Raw genomic sequence first — 13,997 nt, 5'->3', positions numbered from 1 at the left:
AAAAAAAATTATAAATTATAAACAAAATTAACAAAAATACATTTATTTAAGTTATATTAACAACATATAAACATTTATAATTACGTATACAAATATAAAACTTAATAATTTAAATCTATATAGTTAAAAATCAAAAATAAATATTAAAATTAAATTAATGTAATTTTAAGCGGTTTAGGCGGTCATCTAGGCGTCTACTGAGCGCCTAGCGCCTAGACGGCGCCTAGGCGGCCGCCTAGGCGGCCGCCTAGACCGCTTTCTTGAACACTGGATACTAGATAGCATCCTATACTATCCAATCTAGATCTTTATGGAGATCTTTTGTGCTGTTAGTAAATTTACGTAAGGTTCTTTTTAAATAAATCCCATCTTCTCGGACTCTCCATTCCCACATACGTCCTCTTTTAAATGCTCTAAAATTTACAAATCTAGGCCCTTGTTTTATTGTACACATAAAACGGGTTCTACCAAAAAGGTTACTATGAAAATAATTTACAAATTCCCCTCCGCTTGGTATTACCATTGGGCCCAATACATCTTCTTTAGAAAAACACCTCATCCAAATAGTTTTTTTTATTTTTGAGTTCGTTGACGATCCTGATTGCGGAACCGGATACATGGCCCAACATACAAAGACAAAACAAAAAAAGGAAAATTGTAAGATTTTTCATTTTTCCTTTTCTTTTTCTTGTAGAGATGTTTATAAAATCTCTTGTTATATGTTTGATTTGTTTTGAAGAGTTTAACTAAACAGTTTTACCATTTAAAGTTTCTTGTTTTTCTATTAATACAAGTTTGCTATTAATAATTGAGGTAACCAATCATCAACCACTATCATTTACGTAAAAATAGGTGGAGTTCCGTGAGTTGCGCAGATTTGTTGGGGTTTGTTAAAAATTATATTTTGTTAAAAGTAATTGGGGTTTGTTAATGGATTTACTGTGTTTTTTTAATGTCTATTTTGAGTTTGTTTTATTTGTATTCACTAACTATTTAGTTTTTTTTTATTGATCAGCTTATCATTTTCTAAATTATGAATAATTTCTTTTGTGTTATTTCTAGGTCTTAGATATTTTGATTGGTTGTTGTTTCCTCTTATGTGGCTTATCTATTTCATAAATCAGATGAGAAGTAAATCACTTAAGCGAGAACAACTGAAACATATAATACTAATAATATGTAACCTATCAATATTTTTGAAGCTGGAAATAGTAGAGTTTGTTGGTTGTAGTTGACCCTTTTTGTTTTTTTTTTTCTGCGCAATTATATTTCGTCTCTCTTCTCTTGCTATATTATTACCAGCCATGGAAGCTAATATAATGTATAGCTTATGAAAAAATGTTTTAAGGTATATATAAAGAATCTTATGAAAAAATCTAAATAAATTCAAACAGGTGTCTGAAGTTAGATCGTAATAGTCCATACTATCACTGGGTGAGTCCGTAGGAAAGTTTGATGTTTTTGGTTCTTTTTTCTCAGGTACTAGAATGCAGTTCCGTTTATCTCTTGCTGTCTTGAGAATCATATTATCTACAAATGTTGAACTTGTAAGAAACTTGTAATAGTCAGAGTTTTATGAAAAAGTAATACTTGAAGTAAATATGATGTAAGAAATAAGAATTCTCTACATAACTGGACGTTTGAAAGTTAAAAGTTTGGGATTCAAGTGAATATGAAATTTAATTAAGTGATACTAACTATGTTTTTGTTCAAAATAACTACTGTTGCATATCACATAAAATCATATATTAATTAAACGAAACCTAAAAAACAAAATAGCAAATATTATAGAGAAAAATTAAACTGATGATAAAAGAGGCTGAGACGTTGGCTCCAACTATTAATCTTCAATGAGAGATGATGTTCATAATGTAGGAAGAATATATATGCAGTACTAATATCCCAAAAAAAAAATTTCAAGAATGAAGACACTTCTTATAACCATAATAGCATATGCTTTATATATATCGAAATAAGCTAAAATAATCTTAGTTGAATACTAAAAATTATTTTTACAAAATTATAAGATTTGAAAATTGGCAGAATTGTAGCTAAGATCATATTATAAATCCATTATTTAATTGAGAATTAATTGTTGCATTAACCTTGATAACAAATCATTTTTTATTGTCATAACAGTTACATAAACTATATAAGAGTTACAAAAATGCAATAATTAAATATTAATATTTTATTATTTATTATTTTAAAAATTATCATTAAATATTTATTGCAATGCTATAAATACTATGGAGGTGACATAAATGTCAACATAAACATAAATAAATAATTGCAATCAATTAAAATTTAGTGCCTTAAAACATAGGTATGATTAGAAATATAAGAGTTACAAAATATTTGATAGAATATGTAAGTTAATAAAATATGTGAGAAAAGTAATAAAAGGAAGAAATTATTGTGAATAAAAACTGATTTTTTGTTATAAATTTAAAAAACATTCAAAGTTACTATAAATATAAATATATGACAGGAAATTCAAGCATCAAATTATAATTTTAAATATACATTTCATTTTTAAAAACAAAATATGATTCAGCTATTTCTTTATATATTTATAAAGTCTATATATTAAAAAATAAGGTAGCTTTTATAATTTGAATAAAATTGTAAAATAATTAAATAATCATATTTTGTGAATTACTATTGAACAATATGATATAACATCTTCAGATAAAATTCAACATTTTATAATTGAAGGTTGTAGTACAAAGATCAGAAGGTTAATGTGGAATTAACTAAGTGATGGAAACGTTCTAATTTGAATAGAAGGTTTCCAGGAAGCTGGTTTAGCTGTGAACCGGTTGGTTCAATTGAGACTGGTTAAGTCTCGGTTATCTATTAAAGCGTCNCACTTCTTATAACCATAATAGCATATGCTTTATATATATCGAAATAAGCTAAAATAATCTTAGTTGAATACTAAAAATTATTTTTACAAAATTATAAGATTTGAAAATTGGCAGAATTGTAGCTAAGATCATATTATAAATCCATTATTTAATTGAGAATTAATTGTTGCATTAACCTTGATAACAAATCATTTTTTATTGTCATAACAGTTACATAAACTATATAAGAGTTACAAAAATGCAATAATTAAATATTAATATTTTATTATTTATTATTTTAAAAATTATCATTAAATATTTATTGCAATGCTATAAATACTATGGAGGTGACATAAATGTCAACATAAACATAAATAAATAATTGCAATCAATTAAAATTTAGTGCCTTAAAACATAGGTATGATTAGAAATATAAGAGTTACAAAATATTTGATAGAATATGTAAGTTAATAAAATATGTGAGAAAAGTAATAAAAGGAAGAAATTATTGTGAATAAAAACTGATTTTTTGTTATAAATTTAAAAAACATTCAAAGTTACTATAAATATAAATATATGACAGGAAATTCAAGCATCAAATTATAATTTTAAATATACATTTCATTTTTAAAAACAAAATATGATTCAGCTATTTCTTTATATATTTATAAAGTCTATATATTAAAAAATAAGGTAGCTTTTATAATTTGAATAAAATTGTAAAATAATTAAATAATCATATTTTGTGAATTACTATTGAACAATATGATATAACATCTTCAGATAAAATTCAACATTTTATAATTGAAGGTTGTAGTACAAAGATCAGAAGGTTAATGTGGAATTAACTAAGTGATGGAAACGTTCTAATTTGAATAGAAGGTTTCCAGGAAGCTGGTTTAGCTGTGAACCGGTTGGTTCAATTGAGACTGGTTAAGTCTCGGTTATCTATTAAAGCGTCGACACGCTCTTCTCTCATTGGTTACACGCTTGCACGTGTGAGGGTTTGTTAGATCCTTAAAAAGATCTATCGTCTTCTTCCTTTGACTGTATCGATTTCATTGTAGAAAGAGAGAGAGTTATAGAGAGAGAGATCTGAGCGATTGTAACCGACGAAGTATAAGCTCGAGTTTCAGCTGAGTTAGTGGATTCCGGTGTACCCACGCCGGCGAGACGTAGGGCTTCACATCGAAGCCCGAACTCGTTAAATCTTCTTGTGTCGTTTCGTTTTCTCTCTTGTTCTTTTCTCGATTCGAGTTCGTTCTAATCTCAAGCGTGTAAATTAGGTTTCACAAATTGGTATCAGAGCCAAGGCTTCGTCCTAAGTCGAATCAAGATCTACAATGAGTGCGAAGTTGGAAGTCGCGTTGTTCGATGGAACTGGAGATTTCTCCTTATGGAGAACAAGGATGTTCGCACATCTGAGCGTCCTCGGTTTGAAGGATGTGTTATCGGAGCACACACCTCAGGTGCTAACAGAATCCGAAGACTCAGATCCGAGAAAGAAGAAGAAGCTGATCCAGGATGAGGCTACAAGACTCGATCGCTATGACAAGGCAAAGCATGTCATCTTCTTGAATGTTGGGGATAAGGTTTTGAGAAAGATCGAAAAGTGTTATACTGCTGCATAGACGTGGTTAACCTTAGAGCGTCTGTTTATGGTAAAGACTCTTCCAAATAGGGTTTATCTACAACTTAAGGTTTACAATTTCAAGATTCATGAGTCTAAGACTTTAGACGAGAATATTGATGAGTTCTTGAAGTTGATAGCTGATCTTAGTCATCTAGATATAGAGGTTCCAGATGAGGTTCAAGCGGTCTTGTTGCTTAGTTCCCTTCCAGCTAGGTATGAGTTACTCAAGGAGACTTTGAGGTATGGAAGAGAAAGGATCAGGTTTGAGGAAGTTGCGAGTGCTGCTAGATCAAAGGAGATGGAACTTAGGGATAGTAATGGTTTGAAGAATATCTCTGAGGCTCATTTTGTAAGAGGAAGGTCAGAGAACAGAGACCCTCAGCAGAACAACAACAAGAATCAGCAGAGGTCTAAATCAAGAGATGGTGGGAAAAAGATTTGTTGGGTATGTGGAAAGGAGGGCCACTACAAGAAGCAATGTTACAAGTGGCTAGAGAGGAACAAGGGAAAGAATACTCAGTCACAAAACCAAGGCGAGGCAGCAATGGTTAAGGACGATGCTCAGGATTTATTAGGTTTGGTAGCATCAGAGGTTAATTTGGCTACGGAAAACATCAGTCATGACAAGTGGATTTTGGATTCAGCTTGTTCCTTTCACATGACTTCAAAGAGAGACCTGTTCATGGAGATGAACGAGTTGTCAAATGGGAAGGTCAGAATGGCAAACAACACTTACTGTGAAGTGAAAGGAATAAGGTCGATCAGGTTCCAGAACCCGGATGGTACAACGTTTGTTTTGCATGATGTCAGGTTCATGCCTGATATTTCTCGAAATTTGATATCTCTTGGCACTTTGGAGTTGAAAGGATGTGAGTTTAAAAGAGAAAATGGTGTTCTCAAAGTCGTGAAAGGTTGTACAGTGTTCATGAAGGGTACGAGGGGCCAAACACTTTATATTCTAGATGGGTTTGCTAAGTCTGCAGAAGCACACGTTGCAGAGTTGAATGAGCTGGCTGTCTCTGCTCAAGCAGATGAACAAAATCTGTTGTGGCATAGTCGATTAGGACACATTGGTCAGAAAGGTCTTCAGGTTCTTGCTAAGAGAGGTTGCTTCAAGGACAGTAAAGTTTCGGGAGTTGACTTCTGTGAAGATTGTGTCTTCGGTAAGACTCACAAGGTGAGTTTTGGTTCAGCTCAACATGTCACCAAGGAAAAATTGGACTATGTGCATTCTGATTTGTAGGGTTCTCCTAATGTACCTATGAGTTTGGGGAGATGTCAGTATTTCATCTCCTTCACAGATGATTATTCCATAAAAGTTTGGATTTACTTCTTGAGATCCAAGGATGAGGCGTTCAGGAGTTTCGTTGACTGGAAGAAGATGGTGGAGACTCAATCAGAAAGAAAGGTTAAGAAGCTTCGCACAGACAACGGTCTGGAGTTCTGCAATCAACAGTTTGATCGTTTCTACAAAGATGAAGGTGTTGTCAGACACAGGACATGCACCTACACTCCTCAACAAAACGGAGTGGCAGAGAGACTCAACAGAACCATTATGAACAAGGTTCAGAGTATGTTAAGTGAGAGTGATCTCGGTCAGAGGTTTTGGGCAGAAGCTGCATCTACAGCAGTTTATTTGATAAACCGATCTCCCTCTTCAGCCATTGATTTCAAGGTCCCTGAGGAGATGTGGACGTCGGTGATGCCTTCCTTAGATGGTTTAAGGAGGTTTGGTTGCTTAGCATATATTCATTCAAATGAAGGAAAGTTAGAGCCAAGTGCAAAGAAAGGAGTCTTCACTGGTTACCCAGATGGTGTTAAGGGGTTTCGGATATGGGTTCTAGACGACAAGAAGTGTGTTATCAGTAGGAACATGGTCTTCAAGGAGGACGTGATGTTCAAGGACTTTAAGTCTGACTCAGCACAGGTAATGATCAACTTGTTTTGTCTACTGATAAACCTTTAAGTTTTGATTTTGCAGGTGAATACAGGATCTTAGGAGATTCTTCTCAAGGTGGAGTTCTACCGGAACAGGGTGATTCTTCTAAGCAGGTCGTGGTTGATCCTGAGGTTCAGAGTACCGAAGTTGCAAGTCAAAGTGGAAGTCATCAGGACCCAGGTAGCTATCAGTTAGCCAGGGATCGAGTCAGAAGACAGGTTGTGCCGCCAGTGAGGTTCTGGGATTATGATATAGGCACCGAGGAGGATGATATGGAGGCATATGTGTGTTTTTTGTCTGAAGATGGAGGTCTCACTGAGCCGGAAAGCTTTGTTGAGGCTCTCAGGGATCCATATAGTGACATATGGATGGAAGCAGCTACAGAGGAAATCAGTTCTCAGTACAAGAACAACACCTGGGATCTGATAGACAGGCCAAAAGACTGTAAGCCAATAAGCTGCAAGTGGATCTTCAAACGGAAAGCAGGAATGACAGACTCTGATCCACCTAGGTTTAAGGCAAGGCTGCTGGCCAGAGGCTTCTCGCAAAAGGAAGGAGTTGACTATCAGGAGATCTTTGCTCCGGTCGTCAAACATGTCTCTATTCGGTATATGTTAGCAGCAGTGAATCACTATAATATGGAGCTGCATCAGTTGGACGTGAAGACGGCCTTTCTACACGGGTATTTAGATGAGTATATCATCATGGAGCAACCAGAAGGGTTTGTAAGCAAGAAATATCCGGAGAAAGTTTGCTTACTAAAGAAGTCACTGTATGGGTTGAAACAAGCACCTAGACAGTGGAATAAGAGGTTTGATGAGTTCATGACTCAAATTGGTTTCAACCGGAGCAACTATGACAGTTGTGTGTATTACAAGAAGGTTAAAGGTAGAGCTTATGTTTACCTACTTCTTTATGTTGATGATATGCTAATAGCTTCGACGGATGCAGACTTGATCCAGAGCTTGAAGTCTTTGTTGAGTTTGGAGTTTGAAATGAAGGATCTTGGAGAGGCTAAGAAGATCCTAGGGATGGAGATTGTTCGTGATAGATCAACAAACAGGTTGAAGATTTCTCAGGAGAGTTACTTAAAGAAGATTCTTGGAAGTTTAGAATGGATCAAGCAAAGTTTGTTGCGACTCCTCTTGGTGCTCATTTCAAGTTAAAGGCTGCGTCTGAAGAAAAGTCAAGTCGACAGGCATATTACATGAGAAAAATTCCTTATCAAAGTGCAGTGGGAAGTCTCATGTACGGGATGATAGGTACCAGACCTGATTTGGCTCATCCTGTGGGTCTGATCAGCAGGTTTATGAGTCGACCTATCAAAGTTCATTGGCAAGCAGTTAAATGGGTCTTCAGGTATTTGAGGGAATCTATTGATTTGGGTTTAAGCTTCAGGAAGCAGGGAGAATTTGTTGTCACTGGTTACTGTGATTCTGACTATGCGTCAGATGCTACTCAAAGGAGGTCTACTTCCGGTATGGTTTTTACTGCAGGAGGCAATCCTATCAGTTGGAGGTCAACTCTTCAAAAAGTGGTAGCTCAGTCTTCTACCGAGGCTGAGTACATTGCATTGTCTGGAGCTGTTAAGGAAGCAATGTGGCTTAAGGGTTTAGGAGAAGAACTTGAGTTTCCGCAGGATACGGTAAAGGTGCATTGCAATTCGCAGTGTGCGATAGCTTTGTCAAAGAATGCAGTGTTTCATGAAAGGACAAAACACATTGATGTCAAGTATCACTTCATGAGAGATCTCATCAGCAAGGGCGTTATCAGTGTAGTAAAGATTCCCACGGAGAGCAATCCTGCAGATATCTTTACTAAGGTACTACCAGTTTGGAAGTTTCAGGAAGCATTACAGATGCTTCGAGTCTCGAGAAATTAGGGAGTCCAGTTTTGGACGTTAAGCAGGTGTCCGGGTTTGGATACAAGGATTCACCAAGAAAGAGATCTTTGACTAAGGTGGAGATTTGAAGGTTGTAGTACAAAGATCAGAAGGTTAATGTGGAATTAACCAAGTGATGGAAACGTTCTAATTGGAATAGAAGGTTTCCAGGAAGCTGGTTTAGCTGGTGAACCGGTTAGTTCAATTGAGACTGGTTAAGTCTCGGTTATCTGCTAAAGCGTCGACTCGCTCTTCTCTCATTGGTTACACGCTTGCACGTGTGAGGGTTTGTTAGATCCTTAAAAAGATCTATCGTCTTCTTCCTTTGACTGTATCGATTTCATTGTAGAAAGAGAGAGAGAGAGTTGTAGAGAGAAAGATCTGAGCGATTGTAACCGACGAAGTATAAGCTCGAGTTTGAGCTGAGTTAGTGGATTCCGGTGTACCGACGCCGGCGAGACGTAGGGCTTCACATCGAAGTCCGAACTCGTTAAATCTTCTTGTGTCGTTTCGTTTTCTATCTTGTTCTTTTCTCGATTCGAGTTCGTTCTAATCTCAAGCGTGTAAATTAGGTTTCACAATAATGTATTACTTTGAATCAAAATTCTTTTCTTTAAAAAGAAACAAAAAATAAAGGAGACATGGCAATAAACAGATGTCATGTGACAGTCTCTGAAAACAAGTTTTTAGTGGTTCTCTACTTTATTATATAAGATACTATTTAATTGGATAAAAAGTATATTGTGAAATTATAGAATATGTATTGTAAGAATTTTGGTAATTGGAATAGTTGAAGTTTGAGTTAAAGAAAGAAACTAGCGATCAACTATGCACATAAGTAAACGGATTAGCGTCTAAGCTTTGAAAGCTACATGTAGCTATAAAAAAATTCACCACTTATTTTCTATTTTCTTCTTCGACTCAGCCATTATTAAATCTGCCGGCTAAGCTACAAAACAAAATATTTTAGTTTTATATAAACATCATATGTCATACTATGCAATTTAAGTATTAAACAAGTAGCAGTCAAAAATTCATGGTTTCAATTTTCATTGATTTTTGCAACAGGATACTCAAATTCTTCTTTTCTAAGGGTCATGAAACATCTGAGATCTTCAGAGGAACTTTGTTTATTTTATTAAATGAACAGAGTTGTAAATTTATGTGCATTGTGGCCACATGTTTACGTGTATATATCTTTTATCCAAAAAAAAACATAATAAAATCTAAGGTATTGTGTTCTTTTTCTTTTCCTTTTTTTGGATCAAAAGGTATTGTGTTTTTCTTTAACAATTAATTTATATCCTTAGATTTTATTTAATTTTTTGGTACACGTGAACATGTGGTCATGTGGGCATAATGCACATAAATTTACAATGATGCAGAGACCAGAATGAAAGACGCAGCAAATACTTAATCTGAAAGTCCAAATCATACGTCCACTTCCTGGGAGATCCTATAAACACAAACAAAAAAAAGTCCAAATCATAAAATTTATTGAACCATAATATATAGGTGAGATACAAGTACAATTTTGACTGACACAATATCAACCACTCAACTAGCCATATTGTAGTATCTTAAACAATACCATTTTCACTACTTCCTCGTCAGTCCATATTTTGGTGCTACTTCGTGTTTTTTATCGACTCGGAATATCTCTATTAATTTGGGACCTTCAAATACCAACTTTTGAAAAATTATGCTCAGCTTAAAAAAAAAAAAAAAACCTTTCAATAAATAAAAAAAAACTGCAATACAGCTCCTAAAAATAATTCTTGTATATTAATTAACGGAATAAAAAAAACTCGAAACATACGATAAAAAATTCAATCCCTAATTATGTTCAAAATTTGACAACTTGATAAACTTGTGATGTTTTGCACTGGAAAAACAACAATATTGTGCCATTTTAGTCAATTATAGAATGACGAGTTAAATGTTTCGTTATCAGTGTACAATGTATTATTTTCCAAGTATGATTTTATTCAGGTTGACTGACACTTTATAGTTTTCGGCCATTAAGTTGGCCCATATTGTTAAAGCATAAAGGCCTTCCTCTCATCTCAATTCTCTTTAATAAGTCAGAGACCACTCTTTTTGTTAGTAAAATATAGAGACCTTACTCTCATTGCAACGTTTGGTCTTCCAGTACTCTTTCATTTAGATCTTTGCGAATTGGTTTTGGATAGAGACAATGGAGAGGAAGGCGAGAACAACGACACCATCTTTGGAAAAAGAAGGGAGTCCTCTCAGAGGCATTTTATGCGTGAAAACCATCCAAGACATGAAGAGATTCGAGGAAACAGAGGACTGCTTCATCCTCGATTTCAATCCTTTTGATTCATTCGACGTTAAAAGACTCAACTTTTCTGGTGATAAAGATCTCGCCATCATCCATGAGACAGGACAGGTTCGAGTTTTTGAAATTAGGGTTTTGATTAATTAGGGTTTAGTTATACGTTTATAATCTTGAAATTGTTATATAAAAGAAAAAACTCTTGAGCAGGTTGCTTGTAGAGATTACCCACATCCAAGACATCTATGCTTGAATTTTCCATTTGGATCAACTTCTAATGCAACTCACTGTGAGATGGTAAGGAAAAAAAAATATAGAAGTATGAAATGGATTAACTTGTTGCCTAATGTTTTTTAAGTCTCCTATGAAACTGTCTGTTTTGTCGATTAAATATGGAAAGTATTTTAATAGTATAGAGTTCAACAATATTATTATGCAGTGTTACTGTTACGTGTGCGATAAGCCTGCTCCTTGTGCACAGTGGAAGTCTTCGCATTGCAATGCTTCAGCGGACTCTATGGAGCGGAAGCTGAAGCTACTGACCATTGAGAGTGGGAACTCTTACTATGACTCCGATTACGATGAATATGACTCCGATTACTAGCTTTGGAAGACTTATGTCTGAACTAATTATCGAGATTGGTAATGTAATCTGAAATGCATTGATAATGTTCGAAATGACAATGCCAAAATATACGCTTCCTGAAGGGTTCCAGTATAATAGTATTTTGCAGTGAATTTATAGAACAGACCAAACCTTGAACTAACAGCTTGTTTGACAAGCAGTAACGTTTCCTAGTCCCAATTTGCGAAACTTCAATATGTATCAGCTTGTAACATATCATTCTATATAGAGTACGGGGCAAGAAGAAAGTGATGTGTTTACATTATTATTCATAACATGCTTAATTATAATTTTATAAAAACCATAGTTTTAATTTTAATAAGTCAAGTCACTAATCTAATTGGGCCCTAATAATATTTAGGCCCATATTATCAAACCACGAAAGGCCTTTATAATTGCTCCATCTAAGACTCTAACCCTGAAAACGTGCGGAAGGAAGAAGGGCAACGTTTTCGAGTCTCTAGTCTTCCGTTTCTACCTCTGCGAGTTATTGTTGTGACTTGTGAGAGAGGAAATGGAGACAAAAGTGGTGAAAGAAGATGACACACCACTCAGAGGCATATTCTGTTTGAAAAGAAGACAAGACATGAAGAGATTCGAAGAAACAGAGGACTGTTTTATCCTCGAGTTCGATCCTTTTGATTCGTTCGACGTTAAAAGACTTACCTTTACCGATGATGATCGTGAGGGTGGTGATAAAGATTTAGCTATCATCCATGAGACAGGCCAGGTTTGAGGGTTTTTTATTTTTTGGAATTAAGGGTTTTTTATTTTTTTGAAATTAGGGTTTGTAATTTTTTTGAAAGTTTGATGAAATCTCATAATATGATTGTAAACAGGTGGCTTGTAGAGATTATCCACATCCAAGACATTTATGCTTGAAATTTCCTTTTGAATCAACTCCTAAATCAAGCGATTGTGATTTGGTAATTTTAAAAACACTTTCATCTTCTTTGTATGTTTTTTTGGTCATTTTTAATAAATTTTGGGTTTGATGTTTTAATCTTACAATGCAGTGTTATTGTTACATCTGCGATAAGCCTGCTCCTTGTGCAGAGTGGATCGTATCGCGTTCGCAGAATTGGCATTGCACTGCTTATGACTCTGCTTTGTGGAATTCGTTAAGGAGAAAGTGAAGTATGGTTGGTTACATTTTAAGGATTAGAGAGCTCTTTCTTATTACTTTATCAGTTAGGTAGCTTCTTTGTCTATGACTTAGAGTAACAGATCGATTTAGTTTCAGGAGAATTATTGCGATGTAACGATATTTCCTCAGTATGAAATGGTTTAATGCATTGAAGTTGTTTTGCAAATTTCGAAACGAAACCAGCGGTGTCTTGATAAGTATGCGATGATATTGCTTCCTATTTGCAAGTTTGCAACCTTTAAAGTATTTCAAAGTATAATGAAACGGCACAGCAAGAAGTTTGCATTATGTGTTTGTTTCTTCACCTTTTATATATCCGAAGATGAGTCTTCTCATGTTCCTTTGTGGGGCATTTGCTTTGTTCTTTCAATTTTAGCTTAGAAATGCAATAATGGCTGGGTTTGTTTCACTAGATTTGACTCAATGATGGCTTACTAACTCTGATTTTTACATATCTTCTGCAACTTCAAGTGATTAGAAACTCAGAGACTTATGTACTAATGTAATGGGCCTGTTATTGTGGCAGTGTGGGACTTGGTTTTTTATATAACATTGACTATTGACCTTTTTAAGTACATTCTACTCCTTATAAATGTTGATGTTCACGGTTTGAAATATTTTGTATCTGAAAATCTAGGTGTACATTTTGTAACTAGGAACACATCCATGAATTGTTCTCCACATAAGCTAGTCGTCCACATGGTTGAGGATTTCAATACGTGCGTGGGCTCGAGTAATCGATTCTCATAAATACTACAGTATATATCTATCACTGGTCAGCATGAAGGTGCCAACGCACCGCGACCTTGTACGCATTAAAACCAACTTTAAAAACTATTTTTATCGATCTTGAATAGTGCCATGTATATGATGTAGGAGCTAGAACTTCAAACATCGTATTCCATATTTCCTCTCTAAGTATATATAGTACTAGTACAAATAGCGAGTGTATATAATCTAACATGTCTAGTAGATCTATACGTTCTATACATTAACTAATAATGCAATTTTTTGTTCCTTTTTGTTAGTTAGGAAGACTAGATTAAACAAACACATGGAATTGGAAATAACTTGAGCTGTAGTTTACTTGCGGTATGTATGTAGTTGTGAAATTATAAGTTATATATATCATAAAAAAAAAAATACATAGTGTGGATATAATACTAATGCATCAAAATTACCTGAATAATATACCTTGCACTCTTTTTGATAAGTTTATGTTTTCTTTCTATCTTATATGATAGAAATGATATGATATGGTACTGCACATTTAGTGGAAAACTTGTCTTCAACAAACAACTGTCAGTGGCTGTATCAATTACAGTTTTTTATGGGTCGTACTAATATTTTAAGGAGTTAGACGTTCAATAAATTTATTTCACAACTCCCGTAGTTTTTATGATATCAATAATGATCGTAACTGGTTGCAAACCACCAATAGAGGGATGAGAAACGATGCAATCGAATTTGATTACGCAATAGTAAAATATACTACTAAAATGGTTTTAAAAATGGTCAAGTCGTCTTATGAAGTCTCGCAAGTTGATATGGGTTGTTGTAAAGATACTGTATTTGTTTTTTTCAGGATGAGCTGTAAAGAAAAATGCTTAGTATATTGTTTTT

The 13,997-nt window shown here is 34.5% G+C and overlaps 2 protein-coding genes and 1 pseudogene across 2 annotated transcripts; 2 read left to right on the top strand and 1 right to left on the bottom strand.

The window, feature by feature from the left end:
• LOC104729285 lies at positions 219–706 on the bottom strand (annotated as a pseudogene).
• On the top strand, positions 10,501–11,206 carry LOC104753933. Its single transcript, XM_010476115.1, has 3 exons — positions 10,501–10,716; positions 10,813–10,899; positions 11,042–11,206. Exons 1-3 carry the CDS (start codon positions 10,501–10,503, stop codon positions 11,204–11,206), a joined length of 468 nt encoding a protein of 155 aa, XP_010474417.1.
• On the top strand, positions 11,670–12,626 carry LOC104729276. Its single transcript, XM_010448212.2, has 3 exons — positions 11,670–11,957; positions 12,067–12,153; positions 12,244–12,626. The coding sequence occupies exons 1-3, from the start codon at positions 11,742–11,744 to the stop codon at positions 12,361–12,363; spliced, it is 423 nt and encodes a 140-aa protein (XP_010446514.1). The 5' UTR covers positions 11,670–11,741; the 3' UTR covers positions 12,364–12,626.

Source organism: Camelina sativa, chromosome 2, assembly GCF_000633955.1.
Source record: "Camelina sativa cultivar DH55 chromosome 2, Cs, whole genome shotgun sequence".
In the NCBI taxonomy this organism is placed as follows: Eukaryota; Viridiplantae; Streptophyta; class Magnoliopsida; order Brassicales; family Brassicaceae; genus Camelina; species Camelina sativa.
Note: the sequence above shows the minus strand (reverse complement) of the source record. Positions and strands in the feature narration are given on the sequence as shown.

Bases quoted from the DNA above. Each gene is read 5' to 3' on its own strand.
- LOC104753933 (XM_010476115.1), top strand. From the start codon at position 10,501: ATGGAGAGGAAGGCGAGAACAACGACACCATCTTTGGAAAAAGAAGGG. The intron at 10,717-10,812 runs GTTCGAGTTTTT...ACTCTTGAGCAG, and splicing joins TCATCCATGAGACAGGACAG to GTTGCTTGTAGAGATTACCC. The intron at 10,900-11,041 runs GTAAGGAAAAAA...ATTATTATGCAG, and splicing joins ATGCAACTCACTGTGAGATG to TGTTACTGTTACGTGTGCGA.
- LOC104729276 (XM_010448212.2), top strand. From the start codon at position 11,742: ATGGAGACAAAAGTGGTGAAAGAAGATGACACACCACTCAGAGGCATA. The intron at 11,958-12,066 runs GTTTGAGGGTTT...GATTGTAAACAG, and splicing joins TCATCCATGAGACAGGCCAG to GTGGCTTGTAGAGATTATCC. The intron at 12,154-12,243 runs GTAATTTTAAAA...CTTACAATGCAG, and splicing joins AATCAAGCGATTGTGATTTG to TGTTATTGTTACATCTGCGA.